Source organism: Lepidochelys kempii, chromosome 9 (genome assembly GCF_965140285.1).
Source record: "Lepidochelys kempii isolate rLepKem1 chromosome 9, rLepKem1.hap1, whole genome shotgun sequence".
NCBI lineage: Eukaryota > Metazoa > Chordata > Testudines > Cheloniidae > Lepidochelys > Lepidochelys kempii.
Window position 1 is genome coordinate 6,016,536 of NC_136388.1, and position 21,567 is coordinate 6,038,102.

Below are 21,567 nucleotides of genomic sequence, written 5' to 3' on the forward strand. Positions count from 1 at the left end.
TTTATGCATTTCTGCTTGAGCTAGCACATGTACATCTACTCAAGCTGGGAATTACGCCTCACAGCTGCAGTGTAGACTAGCCTTGGTCCTTGTTGCATTTCCTGCCTAGACCAACCCTCAGCTCTGGTCTGACTTAACCTTTGCGTTCAAGTAGGCAGCAGTACAAAACTGAAGAGGGAAACAGTCACATACAGTATTCATAAGAATAATGCAGGTGTCATATGTAGTAATTTCACTGAAGTTTTACACAAATGTAAAATTCTCTGATTAAGTGGACAAACTTGTAGTGCTGCTAGTGAAATCAGAAGCACTAAATCATTGTAGATTCTGCCAGGAGAAAATTTTGGCTTCTTTATCTATAAATATTTCTAACTGAGAATTTTGCTGCTGGCCCACACTGCCTTTTTTTTTTTTTTTTTTGGACTCATGTAAAGTTACCCTAAACACAATACCAGTGCTCTCTCCTATGTTTTACCCAGGTTTTAAAACTATTGCTTTATTTAATTGTTACTACCATTTTCAATAGAGAACTGGTTCCCAGTCTTTCAGACAATTGTATCTGTTTACCAGAATAAGATATTGACTGTACCGATCAGTGTCTTTAGACTCCTATTAAGTTATGTGACCTTTAACCTTTGGGCTGTTCTAGACCAATCTCTTAGCTGTGTGACTGAAATGTGGAGCACTCAAGCTCAACATTGGATCATGCATAACTGAATGGAAGGGAGGCAGCAGCAGTGCCTCGCAGGAGCCTAGCACTAGGTTCAGTGTTGAGGTAGGGAGGGTGAGTCTGGAATGCAAGACATAAAAGTTTGAAGTACTGATACATGGGTCTCTGGAGTAGGAATCAGTTGTACTGATTGTTTTGAAAGGGTCTGGTAGTTATATTCCGTGGATAGAAAGGAGATTGAAGTATATGCATGTATTACAATGTGACTTCAGAACTCTGACTGCGAGGGATGATCTCTTCATGTCAGTGCACATCTTGTTCCCCTTATTTTTATGGATTACATTTATTTTCATTACAAAAAGGTACTTTAGACACTGCATTTCAAAGTGATTATTGCACTTCTCAGGTGGTTAGCTACTCTACTTTCAGCGTCATGCCTTATGCATTGGAACCCAGGCATGCTGTAAAAATGTACTGCCCACTGTCTTGTTGCTTAATTATTGCTGCTTTAGCCAGCTAGTCAGTGAGGAATAGGATCTGCAGTCTCTGAGGATTTCTTAAAGGCTGTTGTCTGTAATGAACATATAAAGCCCTGAGCAGTCAGTAACCCTCTGTTTTCAGAAGTAGGGGAGAGCGTAGGAACTGTGAACTGTAACTGAATTTCTGAGTTACCAGACTGTCTCAGTGATGAAGTATTTTTTAAAAACTGTAATTGAATAGGAGGGATAGAATATGAAGAAAATGTAATCCAAAAGGAAAAATACTGTTTGATTTTTAACTATTGAATTTTGATCTTCTTCAATTTTAAGTGCTTGTTCAGTGCAAAATTGGTTTCTCTTTAGATTCTCAGAATACTGATGTAGTCATGATTAAAATGGAATTATTGTAGTGTGTCATGTGGGAACCCATTTCTCATTTTATTTTTCCTTTTATAATTTCTAAAAAAACAGTGGTTTTAATCCAGTATTTCGATGTTGTGAATTATTGGTTTGAATGTGGTCACTATGTAGGCTGTTACATGTGCTACCTGAAGTTTTCTTTCCCCAGCTGGTCTTTAATTGAAAAACAATATTACTATTGTCTGTATAATGCAGAGTACTTTGTTAGGATTTTTTTTTTTTGCCTTAAAAGTAGACTACAGTGTCTTATAGCTATGTATTCCTGGGGCCACTGTAGGCATTGTTAACTCTTTCTATAGAACAAAAGGCATGACACAGCTAATACATTTAAAAATCCAAAGGGTTTTTTTTTAACTACACTGAGCAATTTCAGGATTATTCTTTTCTCCTCTCACCCAAAAGAAGTGAGGTGTGGTTCCCTTCCCATCTTTGTTGCTGAAGGATCCCTAATGTGAATATTAACTTTGTTTAGCATCACTGAGTTCCATTCTTGCCTTCATTCCAGATACCATCCCCAGACTTTAGTACATGACTTAAATCTTTTACAGACTCAGAGGAACAAACATAGTGCTAGATCCTGCACATTGGTCCATAGAGTCAGAGCCCCAGTAGCTTAAATGAGGCTTTGTATAGGGTTAAGGGTCTGCCTGTGGATGCTTTTGCAGATGTGTACATAAAAATAAGCATATTTCACTTTTGCAGCTTTTGTTCCCTCGTCCTTTATCCCTTAGTTCCTCTTTGAGTAACATCCCTATGGGCATTCCATTTCATGTGTGCTCACACCCCTTTCTCCTTGAATTGGAGATTTTAGGTTGCAGTGTCTGTTCAGCCCGCACACGTGTCCTATGCTTCCTCATGCCTCGCTCTAAGGCTATACAGCGCTGTGTGAGCGAAACACCCGCGGTTCTTTCTCCACTGCCTTGGCCTGAGATGGAGCATTAGTATGCGTTACTTTGAAATCTCTTAGCGTAGTTACCTGTCTTTATTTTATTGTTTAGTTATTTTATTTACTTTTTATTTACGGATTTGGGAGATCTTTCTCTTGATCCCTTTCCCGTTTTGGGAGGGGGACCTTCCCCTGCTAGACGTCATTGCCCTGGGGTATGCCAGGATCTCTGGGCTTCAAACAGTGCATCTGTTGCCAGGAGTGCATCTTGGTCAGCGACAGCCATTCCTGTTGTATCCGCTGCTTGGGAGAGTCTGATGTCCCACAAAAGTGCTCCATATGCTCTGCATTTAAGGGTGAATCAAGAAAAAATTGGAAGCTAAAATTGAGACTCTTAATGATGGAGCATTCCCTCCAGTTGGCCTCAGGTCCAGGCCAGGAGATACACCCTTCCCCCTCCGGACATCAGTTGCTGAGTGAACACAGTGCCCCGTCAACTTCGTCACGTTCACCTGGATCTACCCAAGGTAAATCCATGAAGAAAACCCATACAAAACTGAGTCATTCTCCACAGGAAGAATCCACCTCAAAAAGACCTCAGTCACTGCAATGCAAGACCGCTGCAGAGACCTCATGTTCCACCCTGGGTATGTCTGAGGCTGCAGACCCTCTCAGTACTGATCCTGTGTATAGGGCTCCAGGCTCTGCAGAGAAAAGGGGCAACAAGCATGCCTTGATACTGGGACCTTCAGTGCTGCACAAGCAGGATACTGCAACATCAAAGCTTTCCAACTCTAAGAGAATGTTACCCAAAATTCCTTTGGTACCATCGACATCTAAGACTGCCTCAGTACTGGGAAGATGTTGTGCTTCTCATATGGTCTGAATACCTCTCAAGGCCTCACATCAGTACTGACTACGTCAACTAGAGCACAGTGGTTCTGAAAGCCGGTCCACCGCTTGTGCAGGGAAAGCCCCTGCCGGGCCGGATCAGTTTGTTTACCTGCCACGTCCGCAGGTTCGGCCAATCGCGGCTCCCACTGGCCGCGGTTTGCCGCTCCAGACCAATGGGGGCTGCGGGAAGTGGCCCGGGCCAAGGGACATGCTGGCTGCCCTTCCCGCAGCCCCCATTGGCCTGGAGTGGCAAACCGCGGCCAGTGGGAGACGTGATCGGTCGAACCTGCGGACGTGGCAGGTAAACAAACCGGTCTAGCCCGGCAGGGGCTTTCTCTGCACAAGCAGCGGACCGGATTTGAGAACCACTGAACTCGAGTGAACTTACCAGAGCAGTGTATGGCCTCAGTACTGACAACAGTCCCACTCTTCAAATCCACCTGGTACCGCAAGAGTTCAGATTTTCAAAGGATATACTTGTTTCGGAGGAGCTGGAATCTCCTTTGTTAGTTGGTACCGAAAGGTTCAGTACCGAGACAAGCATGGTCACTGAAGTGGGACCTTTTCTTAGTACCACTTGACTCTCCAGCGCCTTCAGAGAGTGTTGGGACTCCCCCACTTGAAGAGGAGGAATTTTCCTCCAATTCAGATATTTCAGTCCAGGGTTCCCTGACACTTCAGACAAGGAATTTCCATCCTGACACTTTTGTCAAGAGTGGGGAGTTGTACCACAGATGGACCCCTGTCCCCCCAACCTGGTTTGAGAACCGATGGATACCACCCCCAGTGCCTTTCGGACCTCTCCAGTGGCGGTACTGGGTTTCTCGGGCTGCAAATCGTCTGCAATTGTCACATGCCCCTAGTCTCTCTCATGCGAAGTATACAGGGAGATGCTCCCGTACTCCAACTGCTTTTCTTCTGTTACGTCAGGCACAAGAATCCTTTGAAGAGCAGGAGGCCAGGACAGATCAAGAGGTTTCTCCCCAAACAAATATTTCTTCATCTTCCCCAGATGAAGCGGTTATGCCTCTCCAACCAACTATGACTGATGACTTCAGACACGTCCAAGAGTTAATGAAGCACATTTCGGATTCCCTCCAGATCCCTTGGAAGAGGTCAGAGAGTCATAACATAAGCTCCTAGATATCCTCCAATGGATTCCCTCCACCTGAGTTGTTCTGCCTCTTAATGAGGCTCTGAATCCTGCCAAATCCATCTGGCAGATCCCTGCAATGATTCCACCAGCTTGTAAAAGGGCCCATGAAAAATATTATGTCCCAGCTAGAGACTCCGAATTTCTGTTCACCCATCCAACATTGAACTCCCTGGTTGTGGAGGCAGTGAAAAAACATGGCAAACAACATTGTGCAAAGACCACACCATATGATAAGGAACAAAAATACCTTAATCTACTCGGCAGAAAGACCTACTCATCTGTGACTCTTCAATTTAGCATCACACACTATCAAGCTGTCATGGCTAAATACAGTCATTCAAGTTTTACCAAATTCACAACCTTTACTGAGCATTTGCTGGCTGAGGAGTGTGACCAGTTTCAGGCTATTATTGACGAGCGTCAGCTGTTAACTAAAATAAAGCTAAAGGCCTTATTGGATGCAGCCAACACTGCTGCTCTACAGCAGTAGTCATGTGGAGGGCTTCCTGTCAATACCTTGATGACTGGCTGGTCATGGGCTGGTCCTACAATGAGGTTTTTGATGCTGTAAAGACAATGAGATCTTTGTTCCCCAATCTAGGGTTAAGCTCAACATCTAGAAATCCCCTTTGAGCCCCATACAAAGAATAGAGTTCACAGGCATTCATTGGATGCTACACCAGCCGGGGCTTATCTTCCTCTCCAACAGATGCTCAATGTTAGGAAATCTTCTCAAACATTAAATCAGCCTACAGACATCAATAAGAAGTTGTCTTCAATTACTTGGACATATAGCAGCCTTCACCTTCAAAGATGGAGTCTGTCACATACCATTACAATGTTTCCAGGGCTACCTCAAGACTGTTTATACTCCAAACACAACTTGAACAAGTTATTGTCGGTTCCTCGCCAGGTCTTAGTCTCCACTCAAGTGATGGAGGGTCCTAGACAATGTCTGCATGGGGATTCCATTTGTTCAGTCTCCTCCCTCTATCATCATAACAATGGATGCATCTATGATGAACTGGGACAGTACTCTTGGGGACCCTCACCATTCAGGGCAAATGCTCTGCCCAACAGAGACAAACTACATATCAACCGCCTCAAACAGAGGGAACTCAGGAATGCCTGTATCTATGTCCTGCCTTTAATCAGGAAAAAAAACATAAAGATTCTCATGGACAACATAGCTTGTACGTTCTTCATCAGCTGAGAGGCATGGGCCAGGTACCCTTCCCTTTGTACTGAAACAATAAAGCTCTGGAACTGGTGGACAGTCAACTGCAAACTTATTTCAGCAACTTGCCTTAACTACAAACAGGTTAGCAGACAAAAGCAGGCACTTTTTCCAGTACTATGAATGGAAGTAGGATCCTCAGATTCTCAATAACATTTTTTGAACTTGGGAGTTCCAAAAATAGACCTCTTTGCCACTGTGACCAACAAGATATGCAAACGCTTTTGTTTAAGGGGCGGAGTGGTTTCCTCTCTCTTTAGAGATGCCTTTCTCGTTCCATGGACGAGGCCTTCCATGTGCATTTCCTCCAACACTCCTGATTCTGAAAGTGATCAAGAAGATCAAGCATGACAAAACCAGAATTGTATTAGTAATCCCAACAGAGTTCAAGCAGATATGGTACCCTTACCGGATTCACCTAGCCCTCTGTCAAGCTGTCAGACTCTCATCCATTCCTTGTCTTCATTCTCAGGATGCCAGCTGCATTCTTCATCCCAACCTGAAGATACTTTGCCTCAAAGCTTGGCTTGTCAGTGGGTCATGAGGCATTAGTTGACTTGTTCTAAGGAAGTGCAACAGGCATTGCTGAACAGTAGGAAAGATTCCACGAAATACACTTACCTCCACAAGTGGAAAAGATTCAGCATGTGGTGTGTCCAGAAGTGTTGTACCTGTTCATTCTTCCCCCTCGATCATCCTTGATTACCTCCTAGTGTTGAAAAAGTTAGGATTCTATATGAGCTCTATCAGTGCGCACTTGGCAGCGGTAACAGCCTTTCATTCAGCAGTTGAGGGATTCTAACTCTTCACCCATCCTGCAACTGTAAGATTCTGAGAGGATTGGGAAACTTTCTCCCAAGTTTAGAAACACATTCCTACCTGGGATTTGAATGCAGTACTTTGATGCCCTATGCCCCCGTCTAAGCCAACGGCTACCTCTTCCCTCATTAATTTATCTCAGAAGATTTGTCTTTCTGGTGGTTACCACCTCTGCTTGTGGGATTGGAGAAATAGGGGCTGTAATGGCAGATCCTCCATTTACAGTGTTTTTCAAGGACAGAGTTTTGTTACATCCACACACACAATTTTTACCTAAGGTGTCATATGAGCTTCACATCAACGAGATTATCCATTTTCCCCCCAAAGACTCATCAGTCCAGAGTGAAGGCCTTTTTTACACACTCTGGATGTTAGAAGTGCATTAGCCTTTTATTTGGAAAGGGCTAAGTCGTTTAGGAGGTCAAGCAGACTGTTCGTGACTATTGCTGATAGATCTAAAGGCACAGCGATTTAGAGACACTCCAGGTGGATTTCTGATTGTGTCCTTTTGTGCTATAACTTCATATATTCAGCTCTTTCAAGGGCGTTGGCCCATTCCATAAAATCTGTAGCTACTTCTACGGCATTACTCAAGAATGTTTCTGCTCTGGACATCTGTAAGGCTGCCACTTGGTCTTCCATATGTATCTTTTCCAAGCATTATGCAGTGGTCCAGTCTTCTAGATCAGATGCTGCTATTGGAAATGCTGTATTGTATTGTGTTCAATCTTGGACTTGGTTCCAGAGCCCCCCGTGCAGCTGGGGGAACTGTTTGGTAGTCAATTGCAGTTGAGCACCCAGAGGGACACTACTCAAAGAAGAAGAAGTTGCTTGCCTTGTGCAGTAACGAGTTCTTCACTGTGTGTGTCCGTATGGGTGCTCTGTTACCTGCCTTCGTTTCCCTCTGCTTTGGAGTTTCCTCTGGGGACTTGGCAGTGGAGAAAGAACTGAAGGCAGTTCACCTGTGTAGCCTTATGTATCCTCAGAGCAGGGCATAAGGAAGCATAGAGTTGCATGCCTGGCCTGAATGGGTACTGCTACCAAAAATCTCCCGTCAAAGGCACAAGTGGTATAAGCACACTTGAAGTGCAGCACCCACAGGGACACACATCTCAAAGAACCACCATTATGGCACATTGTGAGTAATCTCTCCTTGGGTATGTCTACACAGAAATTAAAAAGCCATGACTGGCCTGTGCCAGCTGGCTTGGGCTAAGGGGCTGTTCAGTTGCAGTATAGGCATTTAGGTTTGGGGTGCAGCCCAGGCTCTAGGACCCTGCGGGGTGGGAGGGTCCCAGAGCTAGGGCATCAGCCTGAGCCTGAATGTCCACCGCAATTAAACAGCCCCTTAGCGTGAGTTCCAGGAGCCTGGGCCAGCCATGGGTGTCTAATTGCAGTGTAAACATACCCCTTGTGTCTAACTAGGACTGCAAACTCCTCAGGACTGTAGCCTGTCACTTTTTTCTGTAAAGCACCATGACTCTATGGTGCTGCATAAATAATAGTAATAACAGTCATTTAAAAATAATTGTTTCCTGGATGAGGGATTTTTAAACAGAGGGACAACTAGAGATCAATACTAGTGAGAGAATGACCTACAATTAGCTATGCTTGGGTGGAGCAATCAGCTTCCTGAAATTCTTTCTAGTGTATTATGCAGTAATTGCTGTTTGCTGCAGTTTTCCCTCAGGCATCAAGTGCCAGCAGGACAGTTGATCCGTTGTGAAATGCTATCTGCAGTGGATCAGACAAGTCCCATTGTTATACTGCTGCTGTAGCTATCTGCAGCAGTTGCCAGATTCAACATCTGTGATGGCCACGCTGCTGAACTGTGTAGTCTCTGTACCCACTTAGAGCAGGAAAAGCAGCATACAGCCCCTTATGTTATGGTTTATATTTTCATCCCTTCATTGCACATATGTAATGTCTGTGTCTAGGCAAGTCGTTGACAAGTCAATTTAATGAGTGAAAACTAAATTTGTATATCATTCAAGTGGTGATATATTTCATTTGAAATGTGTGGTGTATTTTATGGAGTATTTTAGATTAACTATACATCTCTTTTCTGTATCATGCATTAAGTATACATTTTGATTGTTGTCATACTTCTCCTAAAAGAGGCGCATGCTCATTCCTATACGTTTCTATGTATGTGTAATAAATGTATGGTTGTGTGATTCCCTATGGGGAAAAAGTGGTTTTGGGGTTGGGAAGAGTCATTCAACTAAAACACCTGAGTAACATAAAATGAACTGACTTGCTAAAGGAGAATTTAATAGGTCAGTTTGCCAACAAAAAAACCATTTGTCAGAATTGTTTGGGCCATAAGCTTAGATCAGCTCTTGAAAGCATAAGGCAGCTGCATCATGTCAGCTGGCTAACAGATGGGAATGTTTGTAGTTGGAAGAATATACCCTCTTAGAAAGTATTATGCATGGTGAATGCCATGTGACAACTTCTAACGTGTTGTGGACACCGCTCAGCTCTGCTTAATAGTTAATTCCATTTTCAGCTCTGTCACGAGTAAGAATTTTTCAGTGACATTTATGTTATAGTGACTAAAATTATCTGCTTGACAGCCATGAGGAACTGTACTCCAGTCGTCCGTATGGAGCACTAGATTCTGGTTTCAATAGTGTGGACAGCGGAGACAAAAGATGGTCAGGGAACGAAGTAAGTGTAGTTGCTTTATTTTTGTTGGGTGGCAATACTTGTACAGGAAACAAATAATGAAGGCATAGATTTGGAAGAATATTCAAGGAGTGATGCTTATGTATAATAAAAAATGTAATTTCCATAGTTCACAGATTACTGTTGATTTCCTGGAAAAAGAATTAGCACCATTTTTATATTAAATGAATCTTTTGTTCTTTTACTAATATTTTTTTATTGAAACATTTTAAAAATCAAAATACAAGTGTAAACCCAAGAGAAAATACAGAAGAGCACTTTGTAGAAATGAATTAATATAAACAAGTGATAAGAAAACTTACAAAAGATGAGCTACTTATTGTATTATATTAGCATAGCTTATCTTTATCCATTACTCAAGAGCTTCTGTTTCATTAAAATAAAATCAGGTAAACAGAGATTTTAAATGAACACAGATTTTCCAAATAAGATTTTATATGTAGCTTTTTCAAATGGCCAAATAGATTGTCGCTTTACCATTTAGAAGAAGCAAGACCTGATCTCCAAGGAAGAAGGGTACTGGGAAGAAGAAACAGGAGCCAGCTTCTTCTGTCCTCTTGGGGAGGCTGTGCAAATGGCTGCAACCCAGGCCTGGGGTGCTCTTGCGAACTGTGATCCTAGCCTGGTGTTTACAAGGGCCTTCAAAATCCAGCCTGGAATGTTTTTAGCATATGCATTCATTTCAGAGGGAAAATAAATTTAAAACTATAGACAGACTCTTCATGGAAGAGAGGTCCTAAATCGACCTTATTTTAAAAACAGTACATTTCAGTTGTGTCTCTTTTAAATTAATAGTTTTAGGGAGCAAAATGCAGCAGGACAGGTGGAGTGGAGGCTCAAGTTAGAAAACTAACTGAAAGATGATGCTCAGGATGAGAGAGTGTTTTTTTTTTTTTTTGTCTGTTTTATAAAGCCTACAGATGAGTTCTCAGACCTCCCTCTGCGAGTGGCAGAGATCACTAAAGAGCAGAGACTGCGAAGAGAGAGAGAGTACCAGGAAAACCGAGGGAGCACTGTTGTAACTAATGGTGGAGGTAAATAGCAGTCTTTGATAGCTAATTATTCAGCTGGTTGTTATAACTGAAGCTCCAAAATGTATATTTGGCAGTTATAGGTAATTTGCTGTTTTAAAGGAAAGAAGTGGTGGGGGCTTAATATATTTATAATTGCACACACAAATTACATTTAAAGAACATTATTAGGGTTCCAAAATCAAGCACTGAAAAGTTAGAAAAGACCGAAGGTAAGGTTGCTTGTGCAACCTTAATTCAGCCCCTTTCTGCGTATGCATTATGATACCATCTTTAATTACGTGATCACATGCTGCTTTTTGCATGATATTGACACACTCATGAGTCATCTGCAGGATTGGAATCTTTAGATCTGGAGCACAGACCTCTGCCACTTGAGCTGACAGAGTAACTGATAACTGTAGGAGGTTGTCATCCTCTGTGAGGACCAGCACTAGAGGGGGATGGGACACTTTGTCTGTGGTTTTCACAGCTATTTGCTAGCAGCAGAGGAATGGTGAGACTCAAGAATCTTGGGTTCCATTCCAGGCTCTGGAGGGGGGTGTTCTCTAGCGGGCACAGAACCTTCTGTGTCTCACCGGCCCCCCTCTCCCAGTATGACTCCTTCTGCTGTCTCCCCTCCAACCCGTGCCTATCACAGGCCTGTCTCTTCTCCACCCCTGGCTTCTTGTGCCGGTTCTATTCTCTTTGTCTACTCAGTCAGTTGCCACTCCTCAGATTTGGTAATCCTGGGCTCCTTTTCTCTTCTCTGAATTCTCTCTCTCTTCCATCTTGGCCTCCAAGAATATCTCTTCACCCATATTCCCCAGCTCATTCTCCCTCCTTAGGTTCCTCTTCTATTCTGTGTTTCCCCCAGTTTCTTGTCCCAGTCTCTCTCTTAGTCATTCCCAGTTCACCACCACCACCTTGGCTCCACATCAGATGTCTCCCCCCACCCCACTGGTTCTCAGTCCCAGTCTTCCTCCCCAAGCTCCTCATCTGATCTCAGTCTTCTCCCAGTCCCAATCTCCTTTCCCAGCCAGTCCCAGTCTTCCCACCCCAGTTCTCCATCCACTAGTCTCAGTCTCTTCCCTCTCTCCACCAGGTCCTTGTTCTAATCTCTTCCTTCTACTGCAATATATTTTTCCCTAGCCTCATTCTCATAAACGGCTGAGCCATTTTGTCTGAAAATTAATTTTCTTCCCCCTGTGGTAGACACCCAGCATGCAAAATTTCAGTAAAGACAGTTTGGCAAAGTTATGAACAACTGAAAACAGATCTTACATAGGAAGCGTCTCGCAGCCTTAGTACCAAACAGTGCTACCAGCCCTGCTTATGGTATCAACTTCTTGTTAACTGGTTTTTCACACACATGGTCTTTCATAATGCTTTAGAGTTAACACAGCTGTTAAATAATATTAATGGAGAGTGAGATAAATTAAATTTAAATAGCTAAGGGAGAAAAGAGGTTTTCACTTAAGATTTTAAATGAGGTGGAGATTCAATGAGGCAGAAAGATCCAGGGAAGCTGTTTTGGATGGCTGGAGTTTCAGAGGAGATGGTTCTAGCACTTACAGTAGCCAGATTGTGTGGTGAGGCAAAGGAGGCCTGTTCTAGACAAGGAGGAATGGGGAATAGAGAGTGATAATATACGGGGGAAAGGCAGGAGCAAGTTTTTGCAGGATTTTAAAAACAAGGAAGCAATAATGTTTGAAGTAGGTAATCTGAGTTGAACTAGTGCCTGCCATTTCATCCTGAGTGATATCCTTTTCAAAACACCTGCCTCTAGACCCCCCTCTTAATCACCTCTCTTTCCCCATGTCGTCTTCATCTGTGCTAACACGAGCTTTCTGATAAGAGATGATGAAGTGTGGGACATGAAGACCTAGTGTGGAAGGGTGGCAGGGAGAAAGGGAGATGGAAGTCCTCAGGGTATTTTTGACTCTGGATGTCCGATCTGTTAGCACAGTGCTTTTCACTAGGCTGTTTGTTTAATGTCATGACACTTGAAATCCGTGGGCAGAAACCTACAAAAGCAGTGATGAATAAAAAATGCCCCAGATAGCAACATGGCCATGGGCAGAAATGAGAGCAGAACTGTACCCTGTACTTCATACTCATTTAATTTCAGTGGTTCCCTGATTTTAATTCCTTCCTTCCTCTTTGGTTAATAAAATGTCTGTAGCCTGAGGTTTTTTTTTTTTTGTATTGCTTTCTTTGTTGTCTGTTTCTTTACCACATACCTTTTTCATATTTAAAGCAACCTCATGCAATTAACTTGGTCACGCTATTCTCTGTTTTATTGTCATCAGACTCTGTCTAGAGTCTGACATTTCATATTGCGCAAGTGTTTACCTAGGCTCTCCTCAGCTGCCTTTATTAATGAGAAAGTATGCAGCTAAGTGGAGCCTAGATAAATTAATCAGTATACTCTAATGATATGTTTATTTGGTTGTAAATTGCTTGCTTCTCAGATATGTCCATGATACAGAAGTAAAAATTGTAGCCAATGGCCTTTGTTAACAATGAATTGGGAAGTATGACATTGTTTTTGCAGTAATTAAGAAACTACATATAATCATATCTTTTAAATTGTTACATTTGGAATATTTTTCCTCATTGATTTTAAATCTGTTTAAGATTATTTCAAAATCTGACATTTAACAAATATTAGTGAACCAGGCATAACTCAAAAGATGTCAGCTTAAGCTTTCCCAGGTGGAGGAAAAGTGAAATCAGACGTTAGTTGCTGAGACTGCTGCTATGTTTTTTCTACCACTGCTCATCTAATTTTGGGTGTTTCCTTTGTGTATGTGTGTCTAGTGGAACATGATCTGGATCAGATTGACTATATTGATAGCTGTGCCACTGAAGAGGAAGAGGAAGAGGTGAGGCAACCCAAGTGCATGGAGTCAGAGAGCCTCAGCTCACAATTCATGGCATATATTGAACAACGGCGAATCTCTCATGAGGTGGTGCTTTTATTTAAATTAGTTAAGTTCATATACCAATGAAAGTCTTTGTGATGGTGTTAATATTTCTTGTCTGTAGAGGTTTACTTTGGTACACAGTGTGACAGCTGGCTTGGAGCAACAAGCTTTGCCTTGTGGAGGATCTGAGTTTGAGTCCTGAGCTGCTACAAACTACACTTGGCTCAGACACTCAGAATGGTTCTACGGGCAGCTGTATTGAGTTCTGTTCAAAGGCAAAATTCCTGCAGGATGTGGGGGGAGTAAATGGGGTTCCCAAAGGAACCCTTCCCTCAGAAAATATTAAAGTTGATGCTTCCCATACATGCTTGCACCCAGGCAACCACTCATGTCTCCTTCATTTGGTAATACCTAGTAAATGCTGTCTTGTTTGAGGTCAAAACATAGCAAATGTCTTGCTCTCTGCCAGCACAAGGACTTATTATAGGGATCTTTCAGCTATGTTAATTTGGTGGGGCTTTCCTATGGATTGTAAATTAAATGCCAATACATTTACCAGACTGGGCATCCCTTGTAATTGCAGATTTTAAATGAAAAAGAGGATTTGCTATAAAGTCTGATATTTTGTAATAGATGATGGCTTGCTCCATGTTAACATCTTGAGTAATGCTCTGTAAAATCACCAGGGATACAAACTGGGAATGCATATCCACAAAGTTTTGAGCAAAAATTCCGTGTTTAACTGTGTGACACAGTATTTTTATGAGGTCAATCCCAGGATACAGTAAATGGGCAATAAATAGGGCTAATTAAAGTTTGTTAAAAACCTGTTAGGAGAATTGATTACAAATGGCTAAAAACTAAGCATCCTTAGGTTATAGCTTTTTTTTTTGTCTTAAAAACCATATTCTTTGTCGTCATTGCAGACAAACCTGAACAATGTACTTTTTGTTTCTATCCTTGAGTGGCCTTCTGTTTTAAAGGCAGTCTGTGGTATTTGAGCTGGAATGGCACACTTCAGAAATCTGAGCGATCTCACTAGTCCAGCAGTAGCATTTTAAGTTGCATTGTGGGTCAGACCACAAGCACTCATTTCACCAGAATGGGTTGAAGAGCTTCTTATTTGCTTTCCCCTAATTTGCTACATATTTTGTAGTATCATTTGTTACTATTTGCTGCTTTTACTGCTCTTTTTCTAGTTCCTAATGAGCATTGAGGGGAGGGGTGATCACTCCAACACAGTTACAATGCAATTGTCTTGAGACCTTGATTAATTTTAGTACCTTGTGATCGAATATAGATTAGTGTGCACTTGACCAAAATTCCATGATTGTTTCTTTAAAACTGTATAACTCCCTGCAACTGGAAAACACCTTTCTTTTGGTTATCACATCTACTGTTATACATAAGGCAAGAGAAACTGATCCCTGCTGTGACCGTCTGGACACAAGGAAGTGGAAAATTGTAAAGGTTCTGGATAAAACAAAAATTAAATTCAGGAAGCATTAAGCAATGTGATATTTCCTTCTCTATGTCATGCTAATCTAAATTCATCCCCCTGTGTGTAGGTGTAAAGGAGTCTCAGCACAAAGGTAATCTTACATACTGCATAAGCAACCTGTTTCAGATAATCTTTTACCTTGCTTGAAGCACTTAAGCAATACACATTGTGCTCAAATTAAAATTTATCTATTCCTTCATAAGTTGTTTTAATGCTTTGAGGAGGTAAAGATCTTTCTTAATTTCCTTTATTTTATTTTGTCAGTATCTCTTTAGGAGTCCTAAATTGTGTCCTTATTTTTGTCCACTTTGTCATTCTCCTACTTACATTAGTGAAATCTGCAGTGACCCAGATTTCCATTGACAATATATTGATTCTGCAAGTGCCACAAACACAATATCAAGTCAAGGGGACAGTGTACCGTTTGAAATGTTCGTTGAGAAGTGAATTTTATGGAGCGAGATTAGTGATACAAAATAAACTTTTCTACAAAATTAAACAACCTCTTAAAAATTAATAGTAAAAATGCATTGGTTCATCCTAGAGATAAACTAACATGAGTACCATTTTAATTTATAAAGCTCACCTATTTATTTTTAATTCTAACGGTAAAGCAACCAAAAACATTTTAGGATCTCACTTTAGTGGGTTTAATCTATTTTAAGGGGTAGATAACTATATTCAGTATATCAGTGCCCACTTCTGTGTATACTTGATCTTCCCTCAGTGAGGGGGCCAGGTAGGGGGAGGAACTAGATGATCTCTTGAGGACCCTTCCAGGCCTACATTTCTATGAATCTATGATTCATCTGTATGTGAATTAGTACTAACAAGTTAGCCCTGAATACCTGTATTTGGCAATACCGATGGATTTTGAGATGAGTTTTATAAAACTGACCATCAAGGGCAATATACTCCTGCTCCCAAAAGGATGACTGACTTAATATCCAAAACTGAACAGCCAGTGTTTTCATTCAGCTCCTCTGACTTTCTCCTAACATTTTCCTTCCTGTCTCTCTAGTTTGTCTATATGGTATCATCACAGAACACCAGCTGTTGAATCTTATTGTCTGAAAGAGCCTGGAATAGAGTATGCTAAAACTGTAGATGTGTACTTTGGTCTCCAACACCATACAACTTATAAGTTACATTAGTTATTTTATACATCCACATAGCCTGCTGGTTCTGTTTTTATACTATAATTTATCAACAGGTATGCTTAATTTTGAAGTTCAACTTTCAATGAATTATATGCAAGGTACAAAAATGATTCTGCATCATTTCCAGTATCTTCCATGGGTTGTGTTTTATTTTGTTTCTTTGTCAGACATCTTAATGACCAGTAATCACACATTTGGATCTAGACAAATTGATGGAACCTACACCTAGTTTGGTACAATAGAAATTCATAGACTTGCACATACAGCATTCTGGATACATTACTAACTTCATTGTCTTCTGTTTTGTTTTGCTTAGGGCTCACCAGTAAAGCCAGTACCCATCAGAGATTTTCAGAGAACAGAAGATACAAGACGATACTTGCATCAAAATAGGTAGAAGAACCTGATGAAAGTGCCTTTATTCATGATAGTGCCGGTGGCATCCATGATACTTTATAGATGTGTAAGATAGGTGCCCTACTCTGAAATATTTACGATCTACATGATAATTCGAAACCAACACATGATTTCACTCTGAAGTTGTGGCTGATATTTATACCTGCATAAACATTTCTCTTCTTTTCATAAGTAGACCAGTTTGGCAGAAGAGCATACATTTCTCTTGCTAAATACTGTAGATTGGGGAAATTGTAGCTGAAAGTGACATTACGGATTGCATTGAGTGACATTGAACAGTGGATGCAGTTTTCTACTACCTAGTCAGAAATGTGCAACACTTTACAAACGGGATATTGTTCCACTCCCAGGAACTTACAGTCTAGTTAAAATGAGGAATGATGTGGTAAGGTGACAAAAATATTGCCTAGAGTACAAAAGTTCACAGGTTTAACTAAAGTGACTTAAAAATCTATCTGCTTAAATTCCAATACGTTTAAACTGGTTTAACTCATGCTAATATCAATTTTTAGCTTAAATTGGCAATTTATCAATGCAAGCTAAATCTATATAAATTCTGAATTTAAAATAAATCAGTATAAGCAAGGATTAAAATGGTTTAAGTGAATCTATATGAGGCATTTCCATGGTTTAGTTAGATCAGTTTTTAAATGAAACAAGTGCATTTTGCTAGTATAGACAAAATCTCAAATGCCATGGAGGAAGGGAGATTAGAAGGAAAGGAAAGCAAGGATTACATTAATAAAATCATATGTTTGTTTGGAATGAATTAATGACGCAAGCTTCTTGAGGGTTACACAGAATTTTTTGGATAGTCACGTTTGGAATAGTAAGGTTTATACTAGTTGTGGAAGAAGTGTGTGTTAAACTGAGAGTTGGTGAGGATGGTAACATGGTGGGCAGGATAAAGAGTATTTCAGGTTTAGGGAGTCAAATGGAAGGATGCCCAGAGACAAGAGCAGAAGGAGAGGAGATATAATTCAGTGTATTTATAGTGCCTCATTAATGCAGTTGAAGTTAAGGTTCTGTCATTTTTGATAGGTCACTGAGCGGTTTTTGCTTTTGGTTAAAACTGGGTATGCAGGGACTGAGCAGAAAGTTGTTGGTTTTGTTTTTTGACTTGCAGGATAAAAATCGTTTTGGCTATATATAGTAATATTAGAGCAGGGGGTCTCACAACAAACTTTTGGGTGGCATCAGAGTGCGGCCACGAACTTTTTCTGGTGGCTGCTCTGACAGTGTTTCCTAAAATACTTAATTAACTTTAGAAAAAACAAATAAATATGCACATACATGTGTCCAAATCATTTGTAATTTATGTAGTTTTTTTTGCAGACTCCATAATTAAAAATAATGTACAGTTACCTATTCTTTACTGGACCTAAACAGAACAGAAACACAAATAAGGTGCTTTGCATGTTTTGCCTTTTTTTTTTTGGTTGCTCTTTTTTTAGACTTACTTACTCAGCCCTGGCAAGCTGGGGGACAAATGAAGCCCTGGATGGGGAGGTGGGGGGGGGGGTCAAAGGAGGTGGGGGAGGTGAGCCCAGGGCAGGAGCCTGGGGCCCTGGTGCACAGATAGGGACTGGAGGAGGCAGTGGGGGCCAGAGGGCGATGTGTGGGGGGTGAGCCTGGATTCCTGCAGCTGGGGGATGGAGCCTGTTGCTGTATGGCCAGAGCCTGTCGCCCACCATCCCAGGGCTTAAGCCTGAAGCCTGAGCCCCACCAGGAAGGTGGGAAACTCACGCTGGCCGCCTGCTCCTACAGTGTTTGTGGCTCCAGAAGGGGACGTAGATCATCCCCTGCTGGTGGCCCTGGGGAAGGGTAACCCCTCACCCAGGAGGCAATGGCCACAAGAGAAGCCCCTGGTGGCCGCATTTGAGAAACTCTGAGTAAGACACACACTGGTTTTGGATACTTCACTCTGTATGCCCTAACTAGAAGCAAATTTTTGAAATGGAATTGGCAAGTCCCTTAAATTGGACCTATCTCTTCTGGCTATTATAGGGAAACTGAAACTAAGAACAGGAGATTTTTTTTCAAAAGCTGTTAATGTACATGGGAAGCAACTACCCCTCATAGATTTTTCTAAGGAATTTTGATTCATGCGGTTGGTGTGCATGTTCAATTAGTGTGTCAGCTGTACCGACATCATAGATGGTAACTAATTCAGCATGTGCCAGCATTCCTTACCCTGTCGTGTCCACCAGTAAACTCTGAATAATAGAGCAGCCTGCCATCTTCTCCACAAATGATGACTTGGTCTGAAAGACTCTTTTTACCCGCCTTTTGATTTGTGTTTTACATGGAAATAACTTACAAGACTTCACAAACATTGGACTGCATGACACAGCTGAAGAAAATAGGACAAGACAAGTCTAGTTAGACAGGAGAGACCTTCTATTTACGTATACAAATCTTGGCAGTCTGCAATGACAATAAAGGAAATTATATAGTTCAGTAGGGTTCAGATGATTTCAAAGTGTAACTCGGGGCGGCAGCCGATTTTTAAGCAGAGGCTTGTAATCCAGCATCTAACTAAATTGCAGCACATTCTTATTACACTGCTGTGAAATAGAATTCTTAATAAGATACTAAAAAAACAGACCATATTGTTGTTGCTTCCAAAATTAAGGAAAAATCACCGTGCAAAATTAATCAATATTTTTTTTTGTATAATGAAGTTCATAGTACTGGAATATTTTGCTTGTGCCAACCACGTAAGCTCCCACAACAATTTTCTGTAAATGCCTTGGCAAGAAGCCTCCCCCCCCAAGCACACTGGAGCCATTAAAGCCCTTGTAAAGCTAGACGTAATTCAGACTTCATCTTAAGAGTAGCTAGTTAAATACAGCTTGCACAAGCGTGCAGTCTGTAAAAAGTTCCTGATTCAGCAGTGCTATGTGCTACTTAGATCTGCATATGGAGTTTGCGTTTTGTTGCTCGCTTGACACAGTGCTCTTCCTGCCAGCCAACACAGTAATGGGTGCATCACGTATAGTATCCTACATATAGAGCTTAATTTTAAAAATAGGCATCTTAAGTTGTGTACACAAAATACATCCTTGTGGAACATGTACAGTTACCCATTTGAATGCAGTTACCTGTTTTGCCCATGCAACTGCATATTTTGCGTGCTCAGTTTTGTTTGTACCTGAGGAGGTATGTCTTGCGTATATTACTTAAGTGCCTGTTTTAAAAAATCTTTTGCCTTATGTTTTAAACCAGAGAACAATTCATAGTGAAAACTCAGATGCTTTTTGCGTATACCTTCTTTTGTTACTGACACAGTTACTGGACACTTAATTTAATTGATTCGTTTCAAGTTGTGTTCTGTTCTCCCTCACTTACAAGCAAACAAATTATTAGCTAAGGTCTTTACAGATGTCTGTTTCTGTGTTTGTATATGAGACAGAAAGGACTCAGATGGAGTTTGCAACACTGACTGTTAAAAAATAATCTTTTGATCAAGGAACTGAGCAGATTTGTTCTAAAAGTGTGAGAGAGAATAATGAAGTTCCTCACTGACTTTTTTTTAACTAACTTTTTTTTTAACTTCCCAGAGTTAGCTACACTCCAAAACCCAAGAAGTCAGCGTTAAAACAGAAATTCCGTCTTTTTGCACCTTTTAAAATCGTTGCACTCAATAGTGATATTACTAGAGTGCTTTTATATATATATTACAACAGTTGTTAGCCTAGCCTTAAATCTGAACTTCCTTGCTTTGGTCATCTTTAAATTTAGTCTTGAATGTTATCGGAAGTTACCTGTTTACTCATTTACTTTTATAAGCAGCTGATAATTAGAAAAAAAGTTACATTTGTTTGCCATTTCTATGCATCAATAACCAACCTCCCAATCTGTGTTTACTTTCAGGGATACTGATGAATTACGAAGACCAGAAACACTAAGCTTGATGCAGGACAGAGAGCGACACCAAGGACAAAGGAGTTATGTGGACAAGACAGAGAGGTAGTGAAAAGAAGCATGTGATTTCTGTTTTAAAATCAAGTATCTCCTCAATAATAGGCCTGATAATTGCTTCTTGATATGGGGTTGAACTAAAAAGGTCTTAAAGACAGTTAAATAAGTAACTTACTGAAAACTGTCAGATAGTGGTTATTAAGTTCTGAATATAGTTCTGAGATAAGCCAAATTTCACACTATTGTCAATACACTTTCAGCTGTAAAAGGACTTTGGTTTTGCACTGGAACTGTGACACAAACTACTGTCCATTGTCTGTGATATAATAAGAAATTATTAGATATTGGATCATTATTGCTGCAGTTGGATTTAACAACTTGTGTGTTAATTTACAAAACATAGTTATTTATCCAGTGTTGATTAGGATGTCTTATCATTGTTGACCGTTGGTGTGTGAAGAATGATTTAATTAATGAGAGAAGTATACTTATTCTCTGTATGGCTGTCTTTTTGTTTATCAGAGCCCCAGCTGATTCATCTTACCTTCTGTCTCTGTCCAGCAACCACAATCAGGTAATACACTGTACACCTTTGCTTTATTCTTTTGAGTGTGTTTCTCTTTTATGACAAACTAACTTGCTTTTACCCACTTGATCCACAGAAACATGTGTTGCAGCTCTGTAATCTCCCCACTGCTCCCTTTGCACCTATCTTCAGTCTTGCAGCTTAATGCATTTCTTTTGTTATGCAGTGGATAATTATTTTGTTCCAGATCTCTCATACAGATGCTGAACTTCACCGAAGGCGAGAGCACGTAGTGGAGCGCACTCGGAGAGAAGCCCAGCTTGCAGCACTTCAGTATGAGGAGGACAGGATGAGGACGAAACAGATCCAGAGGGATGCTGTGCTTGACTTTGTCAAAGTAAGTCATTTTAGTATTTACTTGATGTCTAATATGTACCTTTCCTGGATCCTCCACAAATTGAATTGTGTGGCTTATTATTAAGGCTGCCATTTAGTCATGGGTATTTTTAATAAATGTCATGGACAGGTCACGGGGCTATGAATTTTTCTTTATTGCCTGTGAGCTGTCCATGACTTGTATTAAAAATACCCGTGACTAAATCTTAGCTAGGGGGTGCTGGGGGGAGCCGCTGCTCTGAGGAAGAGACGGCTATAGGGGCAGGCCGGGAGGAGCCGCTGCTCGGTGGCAGGGGGAGGAAGGGGGTGCTGAGCAGTAGCCTCTCTGGCTGCCCCCAAGAAGGCCACATCCCCGTCGCTGCTCCAGCCGCCCCTGGGACCACTGCCTGAGGCCACCGAGCTGTGGCTGCTCCCGCTGTCCCCAGGACCATTGCTTAGGTGGCTCCGGGGC

General features: G+C 41.3%; 1 protein-coding gene across 6 annotated transcripts in view; it reads left to right on the forward strand.

Moving 5' to 3' along the window:
• Positions 1 to 21,567, forward strand: part of LRCH3 (leucine rich repeats and calponin homology domain containing 3) — a 121,702-nt gene that overhangs the window by 53,022 nt on the left and 47,113 nt on the right. For all 6 annotated transcript variants that reach the window (XM_078854342.1, XM_073359115.2, XM_073359112.2 and 3 more), the window contains exons 7-13: positions 9,141 to 9,234; positions 10,166 to 10,286; positions 13,086 to 13,234; positions 16,170 to 16,246; positions 20,147 to 20,242; positions 20,717 to 20,768; positions 20,968 to 21,117. In XM_078854342.1, the coding sequence (XP_078710468.1) occupies positions 9,141 to 9,234; positions 10,166 to 10,286; positions 13,086 to 13,234; positions 16,170 to 16,246; positions 20,147 to 20,242; positions 20,717 to 20,768; positions 20,968 to 21,117 (739 nt within the window). The remainder of the gene's footprint in view (positions 1 to 9,140; positions 9,235 to 10,165; positions 10,287 to 13,085; positions 13,235 to 16,169; positions 16,247 to 20,146; positions 20,243 to 20,716; positions 20,769 to 20,967; positions 21,118 to 21,567) is intronic.